The sequence below is a fragment of the Scophthalmus maximus genome, chromosome 13 (genome assembly GCF_022379125.1).
Source record: "Scophthalmus maximus strain ysfricsl-2021 chromosome 13, ASM2237912v1, whole genome shotgun sequence".
In the NCBI taxonomy this organism is placed as follows: domain Eukaryota; kingdom Metazoa; phylum Chordata; class Actinopteri; order Pleuronectiformes; family Scophthalmidae; genus Scophthalmus; species Scophthalmus maximus.
Window position 1 is genome coordinate 18,406,961 of NC_061527.1, and position 16,423 is coordinate 18,423,383.

The following is a 16,423-nucleotide window of genomic DNA, read 5'->3' on the forward strand; positions in this document are numbered from 1 at the left end:
CGTGTTGCAGACGAAACTGAAGCATCCAGACTACCAGCCCATGGCCAAAGAGAGTCTCCAGCTGGCTGTTCACTTTCTCTTCCACACCTACCTGCACACCAAAAAGAAACTCCGGTATGTGCACACACATACGAACACACACCCACACACATGCATCCACATCTGTGATTAGCAGCAACAGCAGTGTTATATCTGCATTGCATCTGTGCCTCCTGCAGGGTGGACACAGAGGAGTGGATGGCCACAGTAGAGGTGCTGCTGTCTAAGAGCAGTGAGGCGTGTCAGTGGATGGTGCAGTACCTGGTCGGACCAGAGGGACGTGAGATCACCAGGTCAGTGCTTTATTATTCCTCACTTGATATGATATCATATTGAACCAGGGACAGTGGGGAAAAAAGGTTTCTTAATTATTTAGGTGTTAGCGAGACTGCATTTTCCGAGCGTCTACTCGAAAAGCAGAACAACAGAGCACAATTCCTTCAGCTTCTTGTGTAGTTCCTAAAAAGTCGAGCATATACACACTGTGTGTTTAGGAGAGTTTTGGCCTTGGATTAATCACTGCAGCATTTTTGTACCTGACATAGTGATATGCGATACCACAGACCTGGCAGCTTCCAGCATTTGCTCCTTCATTCTAATCAATACACATTGAGCTTCCTGGTCGGGGTCAAACAATTCCACCCTGGTGATGCTGCTGCATCTCACTCAAGTACACACACTAACACACGGGCTTCACCTGAGAATATAGGCTCTGTTATTCTTCGTTGTGGACGAGCACCCGGACAGCTGCGGACACTACAGACACGTAGAGCCTCGCATGCATTACACCCTCTGATGGCAAAATTTACATCTCACGGACCCTCAAGGAAGTGGAAAATATAACAGCAGTCCAACAGTGTCCATAGCTCTATGTGACATTGTTAAATGACAGAAACACAGACCACGTGCCTGTGGAGCGCACTGACAGCAGGCATATCAAAAACACCTGTATGCTCACTCTCTGGATACTGATTGGCTGAAGGAGAAGGTCAGTGTGTGGAATGTAAGCATGTAGAGACAGAGGATAGTTTCCCAAAGTAAGGGCGTGTGTGTTTTTGAGAAAGGTATTGTGTCACACTGCTGTGTTAGTAATGGTGTGATCGTATGATCCTAAGACATGATTGGTTGTTGAACATCAGACGTGTTTTGGGCAACAGAACATCCCGGCCCCCTTTACACACCGCATGGCCCTTCCCACAGTGTCACACTCAGCATTGTGTCCCTGGGCCAAGGACACGACTAATTTCTCCTACATGCCGTCATGCTGCTGTTTTTCGTTTGTGATGTTCTTCAGATTATCCCCACTCCCTCTCCAAAAAAGGCAATTTAGGATTTTTGGTGTTTCATGCCTTTCAGTCATTCTGCTCATCATTTACACATCAGGATCCTCATAGCCATTAACAGACAGTAGTTATTCTGACCAACTAATACGTCAGTAAAGCAGTTCTATGATAAACAATGTACTTTAATCAGACTTCCCTGGGCTGGCTACCATCTGAGCAGGTGTTCTCCGTCACAGGTCACAGCCGCCACAGCATCGACATGTTGCTATTTCTGAATTAAAAACCAATAGACAAGCTGTCTGCAATTCTGAGTTAGAGATCTTCTATGATGTTTTAATGAGTAGTGTGAAACATTTTCAGATCATTATGAAACTGTATCGGGACAAATTAGACGATGGTCAGCCACACAGCCTAGATCATATAAGAGAAACACTGTTAAGGCCTATTGGTCTGATTTTATTCTGTTGTTTTGATTCACAGCAGCTGTTCTATTGTTTATGCTCCTATTTAAAAAAAAAAAAAAAAGAAAAGAAATTAACCCTTTGTTATTGAAATATTGTAATGGTCCTTTCATATTTGAACATTTGGTTTACGTGAGTCAGCTGGTGAGAAGAAACATTTAAAATGAACATTGAATAATAAATAAAAGATGAATAATAATAATAGATAGATAAGTAATGTAAAATAACATATTATATCCTCTATCTACCATCCTTAGGGTTTGTCTGTTGGAGTGCAGCATGAGGGAGTTGAGGGTGGTGGTTGCCTCCATCCTGGAGAAGACCTTGGAGAGCGCGCTTCACTTTGGAGACCCAGGGGTGGACAATTTGACCGACGCTCTGCTCTCCTTATTGGACAAAGATGTTCCTGAGAATGTGAAAAACTGTGCCCAGTACTTTGGCCTCTTCAGTAACTTTGCTCAGAGGGTAAAAAAAAAAAAAGCACCAACAAATACACATATTAAAATAATTATACAATCTTCAGAATGCCAAGAATAAACATTCAATCAAATCACAACTGTGATCTGTCTTGTCACTGTGTTCGCTCCCTCAGGGTTGTGGTCCTTGTCAGTTGTTGTTGAAACACTCTGCTTATCGCCGGATGCTCATCTTCCTGTTGGGACCCAACAGGCAGAATAACCAGGTTAGAACTGCATAATATCAAGTGTTTAGAAGTACATTATGTCTCGATTAACTTGCCATACAATTATCATTTCTCTTTGGTCCCTGTGTGTTGATTTAAGATGCATTAATGACCAATTGGTTTTCGTTCGTTTGTGTTTTACAGAACCGACGCTGGAGTCCAGCACAGGCTCGGGAATTCCTTCACCTCCACAGCACCCTAGCCCTCATCACTCTGCACTCTGACCTTGGCCCGCAGCGTACACATGGTGAGATGTCTAAACCAGACCTGTCACTCACTCTCGCATTAAGACGCACGCGGCCGGGGCCGATGGTTCTTCTACTGTTCAGCTCGCAGTCTGACTCTGTCATCCATTGTCCTTTGTAGCTCCAGAAGGGTTTAAGCTGCGCGTGAGTAACGTCCCGGCCTCGACCCAGCTCCTCCCCCTGCACACGGACATCCTGACATCACTCTTCACTCCAGAGGGACAGCCTTACCTTCTAGAGGTAACATACAAACATCACAACCACAAGGATTTCCAACTTTTTCAGATTTGAAAGACAAAAACGGTCTGCTTATCTGGATATTAGTTTCTGTTTGGTTCATGTTCTCTCTCTCTCTTTGTGAATGTCTACCAGGTAATGTTTGCTATGCGTGAGTTGTCAGGCCCGCTGTCTCTCCTGATAGAGATGGTGACCTACTGCTCGTACTGTCATGAGCCCTTCTCCCTGGGTGTGCTGCAGCTACTCAAGGTAACAGAAAAAAAAGAAAAGAAAATGTCACAGAACCAGCTGACAGACATTTGGTTGATAAGTATTATTCATTCTAACATCTTCTGGATACAACTCTGTCTCACTTGCAGACCCAGCTGGAGACGGCGCCACCTCATGAACTAAAGAACATTTTTCAGATGCTGCAGGAGCTGCTTGTGAGTGACGGTTACCAGTCGGCTGTCATCAGTGGCCCTTAGATTATTGATCTTTTTATTGTTGCATGATCCCTATTATGATCGTCGTTTCTAACCCCGGTGAAATCTTTCACCACAGGTCATGGAAGACCCTCTGCAATCCCAGAGACTCAAGTATGCTTTTGAGTCAGAGAAAGGCCTGTTAGGTATGTCTTCATTTATTGATGTTGTTGTTGTTGTTGTTGTTGTTGTTGTTGTTGTTGTTGTTGTTGTTGTTGCTTTAATCTGATGCCCTCAGCTGACACTTTATTGGACTATAACAGAGATAGACTACCATGCTACGTTGCAACATCATCAGTTTTTATGCATATTTGAAATTTTCCATGAAAATATGAACCCTAACCGAGCGCTTGCTCTTTCTTTCTTCCAGCCTTGATGCACCAGAGCAACAACATGGACAGCAGACGCTGCTACCAGTGCGTCAAGTTCCTGGTTACATTAGCCCAGAAGTGAGTACATACAGTGTAAGGGTCAGAGGTCTTGGTTGCGCACAGTGCGCTCATTGACAGTGATTCTTTTATAAAAAAAAAATTTGACAGATTTACAAGGAAACATAATTCTGAACCTTCTTTTCATTTTCCCGCCAGGTGTCCTCCAGCCAAGGATTACTTCAAGGACTTGTCTGGTCACTGGAGCTGGGCAGTGCAGTGGCTACAGAAAAAGGCAAGCTCATAAAAGACTGTGTCATGTCATATATCACAGGATTATATATGTTTGTTCAACCCAAGGGAAGAGAAAGATGGGGAATGATTTACTGGAGTAAAGATGCCATGACATCAGACCAGGGAGGTTGTGGGTTCATGGTCAACGTCTTAAACCCAAATCAGTGATTCCAATCTCCACCTTTTTAATCGGACGTACCTCCCACGGCCCCTTATAGATGAACTTCACTACCTGTCATGTTCCACATTCAAAACCAGTGTTTCCCTACCATTGAATTGGGTGGGGGGGGGCCGCCCCTCCAACAGGAGCCCCGCCCCCCCTGAATTTTTTTTTTTTGTATTTTACATATAATGCCAAGCAGAAGTCATTTAAGGTCACTTTCCTTATACACCTTATTCCCCATTCCTGTATAAAAGATTGTGTATGAAACGTAACGTGATTTGTTAAACCTAACCAAACCCCCCCCCCCTCAAAAACCAGAAAACCAAGGGGAAACACTGCAAAACCATGTGCCTCTCAAGAGAAGAGCCTGAGTAGCTTTTCAAGTGAGAAAATTCCTCAGTGGCATTGAAATAATCTCCATTTCTGATATAGTTGAAGCTATAATTTTATCATGCACACTAACCGTCTTAATGTTGTCATACTTAAGACATGCCCGTAGCTACCAGCAGTTCCATCTTTTTTTCATATTACTGGAGCGACTCCACAATCCTTCCACATGCCTCCTGAAAATTGCAGATAAAGATAAAGACTATTTACTCATTCCTCTGTGCTCAATGTGCTTTTGATGATATTCCCTCAGATGACGGAACATTACTGGACCCCACAGAGCAACGTCTCCAATGAGACATCCACCAACAAAACCTTCCAGCGCACCATCTCTGCACAGGTACACACACGCACACACACACACAGATACACTGTGATAACATTGTGTATCACTATTATATGACCACATCGAGTTTCAGCAACACCAGTAATCAATCGCACAGACTCACCTGTACCTGCTGTTAATTTTTCCTTTCTGCTCTCAATCTAACTACATTGTGTGTGTGTGTGTGTGTGTGTGTGTGTGTGTGTGTGTGTGTGTGTGTGTGTGTGTGTGTGTGTGTGTGTGTGTGTGTGTGTGTGTGTGTGTGTGTGTGTGTGTGTGTGTGTGTGTGTGTGTGTGTGTGTGTGTGTGTGTGTGTGTGTGTGTGTGTGTGTGTGTGTGTGTGTGTGTGTGTGTGTGTGTGTGTCAAACTCTGCAGGATACCCTGGCCTACGCCACAGCGTTGTTAAACGAGAAGGAGCAGTCTGGCAGCAGTAATGGCTCTGATGGCAGTCCAGCAAACGAGAACGCCGACCGCAGCCTCCGACAGGTAGCCCTCAGACACAGCCCCTACCGCTGCTCAGCACAGTGGGTGGATTTCGTGAGTCATTGCGTTACAACAACACAGGCTCAGTTCACACAGAGAAAAAAGTGGAACATCTCACTGGTGCCTGTCAGGAGCTATAAAGGCAGGTTGTTACCTCCCACAGTTGCTCCATTCTTCGCCGACTCCTGCTGAGCCTGTCAGGTTGCCCACACGACTCAAGAGCGTCAGACTAGTTCTGGCACAGGCATGAATCCTGCAAATTACAATCTCACTGTTACTGCCTGGCACATAGATGTTTCACATTTTGGTCATTTATTCTCACAAAAAAATCATATGTCTCTGTCTTCGTACTGAATGTCCACTTGTCTCTGTCCCAGGGGTCAGAGTCTCCCATGATGCTCGGCGATTCGAAGAGCGATCTGGAAGATGTTGACCCATAAGCTCCTCGAACCAGCAGGACCCCTCCAAGGAGAGAGGCGGCACAGCTCCGGGCAGCCAGTCGAGGGGCTGCACTTCGCCTCTGATTGGTCGGGACATTTAGGACTCCACAACATGCCAATCAGAACACTTAGTCTCTCGGCCACTACGGCAACGAAGGAGCTATGAATAAATCATGAATTACTTCCTTTCAGAGCCGCCAAGGCGATGATGGAGATGCATTATCATTAAGGGCAGCAGAGTTGATAACGGTGAGAAGTGCAAAAAAACCCTCCACAATCACGGATGACTTCAGTTTATCCTTTTATTCATTCATTCACTCAGAATGACAGCAAGCTGTAGGATGGGTTTTGGTTGTGTTTTAACAATTTTCTGCTCATATTTGCCAATGTATCTACACAGACATATTCATATTGTAAAGATTTGTTCCATAGATGTAATTTCCAGTGTAAGATAATATTTTAAAGTCTCCTGTGCGGCTTTTCCACGGCCATGCAAACTGCGAGAGGTCACGTTAGTCGCTGTAGAGGAACTTGCAGTCACACACGCACGCGCGTGCACTTGAACAGGAACACCTTCACACAGGGGCACCTGGGCGGGGGTTGGGTTCAGCATGCACTTTATAGACCAGCCCAGTCCAGTGTGACGTGCAGCAGCGCAGGTCAGTTCCTCTGGAGCCTCCGCACGCTCATGCCCACCTCTTCTTCTGCTTTTTAACAACTTGTGTTTTCAGTGCCACTCACGCAGACACATGGAAGCCCTGATAGCGAGCCACTTTGCCTGTGACCTAACCCTTTGACCCCTGGTGACCACAGTGTCACCATGGGGACGCAGTACAGTGACGGTACTGTCCTCGAAAACGGGGACAGATGCAGGCCCTCAGCAGATCTTAAAATGAGCAGTGCAAAGGTCAGCACTCTCCCTCAACTCCTTCTTCTCGCTGACAGGCAGCAGCCTCCTCATGTGCTGGATTTTTATTCCTCTCATTGCTGTGTTTTAGTGTCTTTGCCACTTTTTCTTTGACTCTGGATGGATTGAATACTGGTGAGGATGTTTAGGGACTCAAGCCTTATGCAAAACCCGCTGACCTGGAAGTGCACAGATCAGCCGTGGTGGGCCATCAGTGCCAACTGAGTGGGAGCTCAGGAGCATGTTTTACTTTTAGGTGCCAAGGTTACACACACACACATACAAACACATGCATACATACATACACACACACAAACACACAAAGAAAAACACACAAATGTTCTTGTGGAAAAACATGCAAGCGTGTGTCACGCATTCACTTCACTCACAATCACAAATGACAGGTCCTCCTCGCCTCACTGTTACCTCTGCTTTATCAGGTTTGATTTTTTTTTTGCTTTTGCCTTTTTGTTGCTGTCGAAACGAACCCACATGTAGCTCGCGTTTCACTCAAGAACAACACCCGTGTATTCGCCGTCGCCACCCAAATCATCGGGAGACTTGAAGTGCCTTAACCTCCCGATTTCTCTCTTTCTCTGACTCTCTCTTTCTCTCTCTCCCCCCACCCACCCACCCACCCTCGTCCAACCTGTGACACTGTACCGTCACATCTCTGAGGATGTGTGTTCACGTCTTCTCCACTTATCCTCACCGTGACACCAAATAGTCTCGCTGCAGGAAGGCAACAGGGCTTTTCCATCCCCATTGGTCCCGGATTAACACAGGGGAAATGTTCCCATGTGTGTTGTGACGAGGGACTGTAGGAATGTAACTGTTGGTTGGTGATCCTGTGTGTGTGTGTGTGTGTGTGTGTGTGTGTGTGTGTGTGTGTGTGTGTGTGTGTGTGTGTGTGTGTGTGTGTGTGTGTGTGTGTGTGTGTGTGTGTGTGTGTGTGTGTGTGTGTGTGTGTGTGTGTGTGTGTGTGTGTGTTCGGGGGGGGAGTGTGCGGGGTTGTAGGTTTCATCCTATTAAAACAGGGTTAAGGTGACAGGACTTAAGTTTTGGGTGAAAGTGAAATGCTGCTTCTTTTGACTCTGCTCTCACGTGGAGACACTTTGCAGATACCGATTCACGCTCGATAGTTTTGAGGAAGCCACACTTTCACTCGGATTTGTCTGAAGACATGAGCCTAAACTTGATTATCAGATCAGCTCTCAGCTTTAACGGGTCAATGTTTACAGTGTGAGGACCTACGAAGCGATCTTGCAAAAACAGTTTTTCTGTCGAGAGCCGTCACGTGATCAATCGACTGAGGCTCATTACTCCATTTCTCTCCTCTCTCTCTCTCGCGCTCCTCTCTCTGTCTCACTTGATGTGAATGTCACGTCGTGCTCTCCGGCACGTTTGCATGTGTGGCAGTAAGTAGTGAAGTTTGTCTTTTTCTGTGTGACAGAGAGAGGAAAAAAAACCAAACCCTCCCCCTGCGTTGTTTGCCGTGTAGTTTGGTCATTAGCACTTCCTGTCACAAACATACGCCCCTTCTCTGTGGCTGGTCACGTGCCGTCTGACGGAGCTGCTTGCGGCCGTGATACGTGGCCACGGCATCAAGAGTCACATTGAGCTGAAAGTCTCTCGGTTGCCCCCTTCAACTATGTGAAAATAAAAGAGGGAACGAAACAAATTTTTATTTTAATCCTGGGATGCAGGGAGGGATTGGGTACGTGCGTGGGTCGGGATTGGCATCTGTACGGGTTTTTACTGTCATTCAACTTTGAGAAATTCACCATCACAGGATTCTGTAATGCATGTTAAAACTCCGTTTTAATTTGTACATCAGAGTTTGATTAAGGGGGAAATTTGATATAAAATAAACTGGAATGCACAACCTTTTGTAAACATTGTTTTCATGTATGTGTACAGTCACATTATTCACCGCTTTACCTCATAAAGGCCTCAAATAGTATTTGAGCTTTCATATGTTGACTGCTATTATCATTCTGCTGACAACACATTACACGAGTGAGCTCCACCTGATGAGTTCATGTACACTTCCTGTTTATGTTGTCAGAAAGTGATCCATTCACGGACGAGGCATCTGTCATGAATCAGTTGCATCCACGTCGCTTTAATCAGGTTCTCTATCGCAATCACAACTTCATTCCACTCATCAGTGCACCACAGCTGGCAGTGTTAGATGGATGTCCCCGTGGTGCTCCCCCACTGAAGTCATCCATCTGTGTGAATCAGTAACAACCAGGACTGGAGCCTAGCGTGACAGCCTTCTTTTTTTTTTATTTTTTTATTTATTTATTTATTTATTTTTTTCCCATTTCTTTGAAATTAGACCTGTGGACTCCAGTGTCACTTTGATGCAGTTCAGTTCACTGGACAGACGAATGTGTTTGGTTTTCTCAATGATTTGAGCAGGAAGCGGAAGGGTCACCTTAAAACTAAAGCTAGTTCCCTTGTTTCGTGTGCACATGCTGTCACACACTAGATGCAAATCAAAGTGAGCACAGAGGAACACGTTAATTAAGCAGGCAGCTAATCAGGCTGATTACTGCTGCTGCCGTCGTCCTCTACCTACAGTCAGAGCCCAAAACACACAGTCCGCTGACGCATTTCTAAGATACACAGGTTTCCATAGTGTAAGCATGGTGAAGTTGCATTTAGCTGCTTCGCTGTCAAGGTCCTGGTACTGTCCATGCTGACTCTGAATTGAACAGAGCCAGGGTGTGACGCCTGATCTTCTCCAACTATGACTATCATATTCACAATATAACTGTGCCAAGTCTTAAGAACTATAACCTGTCCTGTATATGATAGAGCCACCACTTAAATCCATCTGTTCAGCTTGTCGGTTTGTAAAGAGCAGTACATTATTATCTAAAAAAAACAAAACAAAGAAAAATAACATGTTGGGAATTTTTTTTTTATTATCCTTGTTTTGTAAAAAGTTACAAAAATATCTGGTTGCATTTTACTAACGGTGTACGGAATGTGGTTTAAATGTGGCTGACAAACATGAGGCGACGTGATACTGGAGCATATTTTGACCTAATCCTACAACTGGAACACCAAGAGCTTCACACGTGGATGATGGATGTTGAGGTGTATTCAGGAGTCAGGGACATCACGGCTGACGAGAGACGAAGACACCGACACTATCGGACAACAAACTGCGAAAGCTGTTTTTACGTCACAGCGGTGTGAGAGCAGATCATCGTGGAGCGGTGGCGGGCTGCTCCGGTGGCAGGACGCGACAGCAGACAGCGACGCTTGCTGCCCCATCAGCCGCTGTGGCACCGCGGACACTGCAACTGTTGCCCTTAGCGACCGGCCCCAAGACAGCGGAGCCCCGGGAGACGGCGCTACAGTCGGACAGAGTCCAGCCAGAGGGACAGGACACCTCCACCTGGCAAGAAAACAGCAGAGATGGCGAAGGGTAAAGCTGAGGACGTGGTCGTTCGGAAGACGTTTCTTCACTTCGCCCTTAAATTTACTCACGCCGTCTTCGTCAGCTGATATGTTCTCCAACAGGCGGCACTCCAGAGATGGAGCCTGGCAGCACACGGCGTGTGACGTTACCCCGTCTTTCGCAGCGCAGCGCTTCCGGTCACCGAGATGTGGACGGGAGTTGGATGAGACCTCAGCTGGGGACCAAGAGGTGCAACCTAGAGAGGAAGGAGCAGGAGAATATGTTGCAAAATAACACTGAAAGCTCGAAATACCACACACTCAGTTTTGAATAATGATGGCATGGGGAGATTATTTTCCTTTCCGGCTGATTGCCATGGTAACTGATATAATTGGCCTTGATGTTCTAAATGCAGCCACATAAATAGCGTGTACTTGGTTTAAAGGGCAGCTTATATACAGTATGGTACTTGAGTTCAATATCTTTTTTGCTCCAAAGGAGAGGTTAGTTAGAAATATGCTCATTCGCTCTCTTGCCAGGGGCTGGATGAGAAGCTTAATAAAATATGAAGCTGAAGGTATAATTCGCCTTAACTTAGCATAAAGACTGAAAACGGGCACACAGCTCACCAGGCTCTGTCCAAAGGTAACATCGTTCGTATACTAGCACCTTTTAAGCTCATATTTTGTATATTTAATCAATTCATAAACAAAGTGTCGCAACAACATGTGTTGTGATTGTTGTTTACTATTTCTGTGCTGAGACTGATATGTCAGTAGGTCGACAACATCGGCCGTCACGAGCCTTTCAAAGTCGTACTGTATCAGCATCTGCATTATTTTTTGCAGATATAAAAATTTATTTCACAGAATATACAATTAATAAAAGATATGAATTTATGTTTACATTTAATTTAAAAAAAAATACTAATTCAAGTTCTATATACAGTTTTTGGTTGTATTTGTGTTGTGCCATGTTTTTTAAATAATATATATACTGTGTGTATATATATTGGCCAATATATTGGTATCAAACGTTACCGGTTTGGGAATCGGCCCCCCAAAAATCCATATCGCTCGAGCTCTAGTCTAAGCATCCCTTTGCCATAGTTCCATATGTAGCATACAGATACGAGAGTAGTATCGATCTTCCCAGCAAAAGCGTTAATAAATGTGGTTCCTAAAATGTTTAACTATTTCCTTCAAACTCCACTCACCAAAAACCGCAACTGCAGTCAGACAGATTTCTCTGCATCATCTTGACTCCAGCAGATGTGACTTACCGGTCAAGTGGTGCTGTCGGTCCACACACTCGGCATCTCTCCCGGGCTCAGGACTGGCACGGGCCTGGCACCGCAGACCGCCTGTCACACAGCAACGGGCCACAGCGTACACACCTCTGCCCCTCGCACCATTGTAGGCAACACACTCCATCCACTCGCTGTGCGTCTTGAACACAGACATGGAGGTTCATCAGCATCTGGTGGCTTTTGTCTTTTGTCAGGTGTTTTAGAGATGATGATCTGTGTGAACTCACGGCGATTGTTTCTCCCACGCCGACGCCATCAGGAGCGTAGCTGCTGCAACCCATCATCTCCTCACCCCGACGACAGCGACTGATGGCCACGTCTGTGCCCGCGACCCCCGACCTCTCTGACCATACGGACCGACACAGAAGCTCCCCATCTGCACACACATTATGATGAAAATATCTCCACATTGGGGAGTTTTATGTGTGTACTTTGTGTCTGTTGTTTTTTGAGAGTCACTGACTTGCTGGGCTGTCTGCAGGAGGCATGGCCGCGACCAGGTTTGGAGTAACGAGGCGATGCGTGTCAGACAGAGAGAGGAGGTTGATCGTGTTGCTGATGGAGTAACGCAGCATCGTCTGCAGGACCTGCACCGGGGACACGTTCTGATTGGAGGACAGGATCACTGCTGCTACACCTACATACACAAACCAAAACGTAAAGCACTCACTGCAGCCACATGCATGTATTGCCTCGTCGTCACTTAAGGTGTGTTTGTGTGCGTGTGTACCTGCAGCATGGGCAGCAGCCTGTGAGGTCCCCCCTCTGGTGGTAAAGCAGGTGCTGCAGTCACTGCTGGCACTAACTATGTCATCTCCCGGTGCAAAAAAATCAACGCAGCGGCCGACGTTGGTGCCGCCTGCTCCCTGTGACATGAGCTGGTCCGCTGCATTAACTGCCCCCACTGTGATGACCTGCACACACACACACACACACACACACACACACACACACACACACACACACACACACACACACACACACACACACACACACACACAGTTGTGGTAAAGGTCGTGTGTCAGATCATGGCAAGTGTGAAAATTGCACCACTTTGTTCTTTAAAGCGTTACATAACCTCAGGCTCGGAGGCAGGCGAGTAGAGGCAGGCGTCGTCTCTGTAATTCCCCGCAGCGGCGATGACCACGGCTCCGTTGGCCACCATGTCTCGACAGGCTGCGTTTAACGAGCGACTCAAGCCACCGATGAAAGGCAGCAGGACGACCACTGCCCCTGCCGGACGGGCCTGTAGAGACGCCCGGATGTACTCCAGACCTTAGTGAAACAGGAGGAGGGTGATCAGTGAAGAAATACAACCTCTGTCACCACAGAAGTTGTGGCCCTCCCTTTTGCATAATGGAATATTGATTGCACGTAACAGCAGCTCCGTTTCCAAAGCTTAATGAAGGTGTGTATCTTCCTCAGAGGGAGTCCTACCCGCCAGAGCTCCTGACACGGTCCCTTTCCCCTGACAGTTGAGCACACGGACCAGCTTGACCCCAGCGCCTCGAGCAACACCAGAATCCAAGCCACTCACAACCCCAGCAATGTGTGTGCCGTGACTGTCACACTGACTGGCCTATAGAGGAGAGAGGGGTTGGTGGAAAGTCCGATCTGCGAGTGTGATGTGCACGTGTTTCTTCAGTGCATGTGTGTGTGTGTAACCTGTCGGTGAACTCTGACTCCATCCTCCTCTGGGACGTTGTTGAAGTCTGTGATGAGCACTCGTCCCTGAACCTCTCTGTGAGAACTCTGAACGTGACCATCCATCAGATACACCTCAGCCATCCCTCCATCATCTGCAGAGGACGGACGGACGGACGGTGTGCAGATTTGGGTTATTATTACTTCAGGTGTGTGTATGTGTAAGTGTGTGTCCAAGAGACGGCTGCAGAGACAAACTCACTGGGAGGTTTATATGTTCCGTTCTCAGAGGTGCCTCCGTGAGGCTGCAGTAGCCTCTGAAGGTTCCAGGGGGCGCTCTGAGCAAAGATGGACGAATCCTCCTCAATGTACTGCACATGGGGGAGCTTCACAGCCTGACAGGCACACAATCAAAGTTGATTGTGAGTCTGAGGCAAGGACATAAAAGCCTGCACAGGAAGCTGATTGAAAAATGATGAAGCTGTCAATCCACTTTGGATTTTTTTTCATATTATATTTGTGTATTTCAATCACAGAGGTTGTCTGACAGGGGTCAACCGTCTGAAAAGCTACATTCGACTGAATGATGGTTTTGTTGTACTTTCTGTGGGATTCCACAGGGATCTATCCTGGGTCCTCTTCTATTCACCACATACAAACTATCTTTAGGGCATGTAGATTACTATGTGGAGGATGTACAACTGTGTATCTCAGTATAGCTTATGACATATTTGTGAGGTGTTATAACAGCGTTACAATTAAATGACTAACCCTGCCCTAACAGACTAATGTCTAATGTCAGTTTGAGGATTGATTCAAGAACTTCTGGGCTGTTTCTTTTGAGTGTTTCAGGGTGAGACTTCTAATTACATACACACGCCTATTCATTCCTTCAGATCTTCTGGGGGGGCGGGGGGGCTACTAGCCCTTATACAATATCACCTTATTATATCTCACTAAGCAGTGAGAAAATCTCTTACTCTGTAACATGGCTGATTCTAACAATCTCTCCTTTTTACTTTACAGTAAAATGAAAAAGAAATGTATTTTCTTATTCCACATTGAGCGGCATCAAATAAACCAGGCCCCATCCACAATGAAGAATTAAAAACGTACAACATTTTTGTTGGTATGATGAGCTATGGTTAGTGTTGTTACATTTACCACAAAGTTAAACCACTCTCTCTGTTATCGCCGCCGCTTAACCCCAGACCTGTAACCCTGACCAGGGCAACATGGTGAAGCAGGTTACCAGGTGAAGGACGTCACTGCTCATCTTGACCAGGAAGCCACGCAGAGCTCCAGAGTAGGTCTGCAGGACCTCCGGCAGGTGGCCCCTCCTGGCCGCCCTGGCCCTCAGCCGCGTGATGGTCCTCTGAACGTGGGACTCGTGCGCCCCCTGACGCAGCATGACCAGGTACTGACCGGGCATGCGCCATGCTGCCTGCAGGCACAGCCAGAGAGAACGATGGGTACAGGTGTTCTTTTTATTATTCATTTCCCCTTTCTGGACACGTAATATACATAATAGCGTTGTCCTAATGTTAATGGATAAATAATGATAAATGTGTTTCTGGATCAACCAATCGGCAGATATTTAAATGCTTGAACAGCTACAAAGCATCAAGAATTCATGCTTATTATGAAATGATGAAGACCCGTCATTGAAAAAAATAGCCGAATCAGAACAGTGACAGTAAAGAGATGGAGACCTAAAACTTGCCGCCTTACTCCGGAACAGGCGCCATAACGCGCCGTTGGCGCTCCGGAGAAGACGCGCGCTCCAGCGCCTCTGGCACAGTTCTCACCTTGTTGCACCTGAGGAACTCGGCTCCGGACTCAGGTCGAGTCCCGTCGTCCCGGACCGGATCCAGGACCAGCTCGTCCTCCTCGATGTAGTCCTGCGCGCTCACGGCCAAAGACGCGCACAGACACAGCGCCCAGCCAACCCACGGAGAGGTGCGCCGCATTCTTCTCACCTCCAGGACTGTTTCCACCCAAAAACAATGATTGGGAAAACTATTAACTCAATTTTTACCAATGAGAGTTTTTTTTTAAATTATTATTTCTGTCTGAGGAGTCCAGATGTTGTGGTGTCCCGCGCGTCCATCTGCGTCTCGCGCCCAGACAATCCTCCAGCCATCGATTCGGATTTTTGGGAGAAAGAAAAAAAGAAAAAGAAAAAAGAGACGTCGAACAATTGATTGTTATAATTCAAGGCGGGGACTGGTGACGTCTCCGGGGCTCACGCCACCGCTTTTGTATCGAATGATTCTCCTCCATTAAAAACACCTCTTTAGTGCGGAGGAGTCATGTTTCATGCTCCCCCACCCGAAAAAACAAAACAAGTCAATCTGAGAAAAAACCTCTTCCCCTCGGTTCAAGTTGATTTGTTGACGCTGGGCACTTCCATGTCAGTTATGCATGCAAGTGCAAGTTGATATTCTTAAACACATGCTGCATGGTCGGTCTTATATTTGCAGAGCTACTGTGTGTGGATCTCAGTTAGAATCAGAAATAAAATATATAGTTATGAAGACAAACTTGGCACATGCACATCAGTCTACTCATCGTCATGAATCTTCCTCGCCTCAGCCGGAGGAGACAGTTACCTGATGTAACGCTGATGGTGTCATCGAGGTTATCTTGGACTGAGCTCACTCAGTAGTGTCACTGTGCCAGTGCATCGTTGTGCGGGGCGAAGACATTCTTCCCAATGAGAGAGTGGCTCTTCAGTGTGGAAAAGCTGCACAACCATATAGGGGGGGAGGGTCACTGCCCCAGGTACATGGATCAAAAGGGTTGTACTTACTCTCTTGATTAATTATGGACGCATTTTGGCACGTGATAAACCAATCCAAGTGCAATCCCTCTGGCACCTTGGTGGTTTGCTCTGAAATAATTACAACCTGGCAAATCCTGGTGTATCTGTACAGTGAGAACGAACACACCTCTGCAGAGGACAGCGGTCTACTGGTGATAGACATGGAGAGTCGCCCACTGTCGCCCTGAGGATATCACTCTCTCTTTCATATAGTAAATATTGCCATCTTCTGGAACTACCGTGCAATTTTATTTGCATTCTCCTCGACTCGAAAATGTGCTTTTCCTCTTGTTACTTCGCTGCTCTGCTTTAACGTCACTGTGCAGAGTGCTGTGTGTGAAGAGTGTGTCGTCTGCTGAAGGGGGAAAGTTGTCTGGCTTCACTTTTAAATCTGAATTTTATCTAGTTTGGAGCTGATTATGGTCCAATATGCAACGTATACAAATGTG

The 16,423-nt window shown here is 46.4% G+C and overlaps 2 protein-coding genes across 6 annotated transcripts in view; one reads left to right on the top strand and one right to left on the bottom strand.

Annotated features, from left to right (window-relative positions):
- usp24 (ubiquitin specific peptidase 24) overlaps positions 1-8,666 on the top strand; it is a 30,746-nt gene extending 22,080 nt beyond the window's left edge. For all 5 annotated transcript variants that reach the window (XM_035647159.2, XM_035647161.2, XM_047336634.1 and 2 more), the window contains 14 exons: positions 11-114; positions 219-332; positions 2,041-2,248; positions 2,376-2,465; positions 2,610-2,712; positions 2,832-2,950; positions 3,083-3,196; positions 3,307-3,372; positions 3,491-3,557; positions 3,782-3,860; positions 3,999-4,074; positions 4,877-4,963; positions 5,325-5,435; positions 5,810-8,666. In XM_035647159.2, the coding sequence (XP_035503052.2) occupies positions 11-114; positions 219-332; positions 2,041-2,248; positions 2,376-2,465; positions 2,610-2,712; positions 2,832-2,950; positions 3,083-3,196; positions 3,307-3,372; positions 3,491-3,557; positions 3,782-3,860; positions 3,999-4,074; positions 4,877-4,963; positions 5,325-5,435; positions 5,810-5,872 (1,401 nt within the window). In that variant the 3' untranslated portion in view covers positions 5,873-8,666. The remainder of the gene's footprint in view (positions 1-10; positions 115-218; positions 333-2,040; positions 2,249-2,375; positions 2,466-2,609; positions 2,713-2,831; positions 2,951-3,082; positions 3,197-3,306; positions 3,373-3,490; positions 3,558-3,781; positions 3,861-3,998; positions 4,075-4,876; positions 4,964-5,324; positions 5,436-5,809) is intronic.
- A 1,024-nt stretch (positions 8,667-9,690) lies between these two features.
- pcsk9 (proprotein convertase subtilisin/kexin type 9) lies at positions 9,691-15,389 on the bottom strand. The gene is made up of 12 exons (XM_035647164.2): positions 14,959-15,389; positions 14,403-14,594; positions 13,413-13,545; positions 13,172-13,305; positions 12,944-13,085; positions 12,585-12,781; positions 12,237-12,420; positions 11,970-12,143; positions 11,734-11,882; positions 11,480-11,645; positions 10,287-10,453; positions 9,691-10,194 (listed from the first exon to the last, which is right to left on the bottom strand). The coding sequence occupies exons 1-12, from the start codon at positions 15,118-15,120 to the stop codon at positions 10,000-10,002; spliced, it is 1,995 nt and encodes a 664-aa protein (XP_035503057.2). The 5' UTR covers positions 15,121-15,389; the 3' UTR covers positions 9,691-9,999.
- Between the last annotated feature and the right edge of the window lie 1,034 nt (positions 15,390-16,423).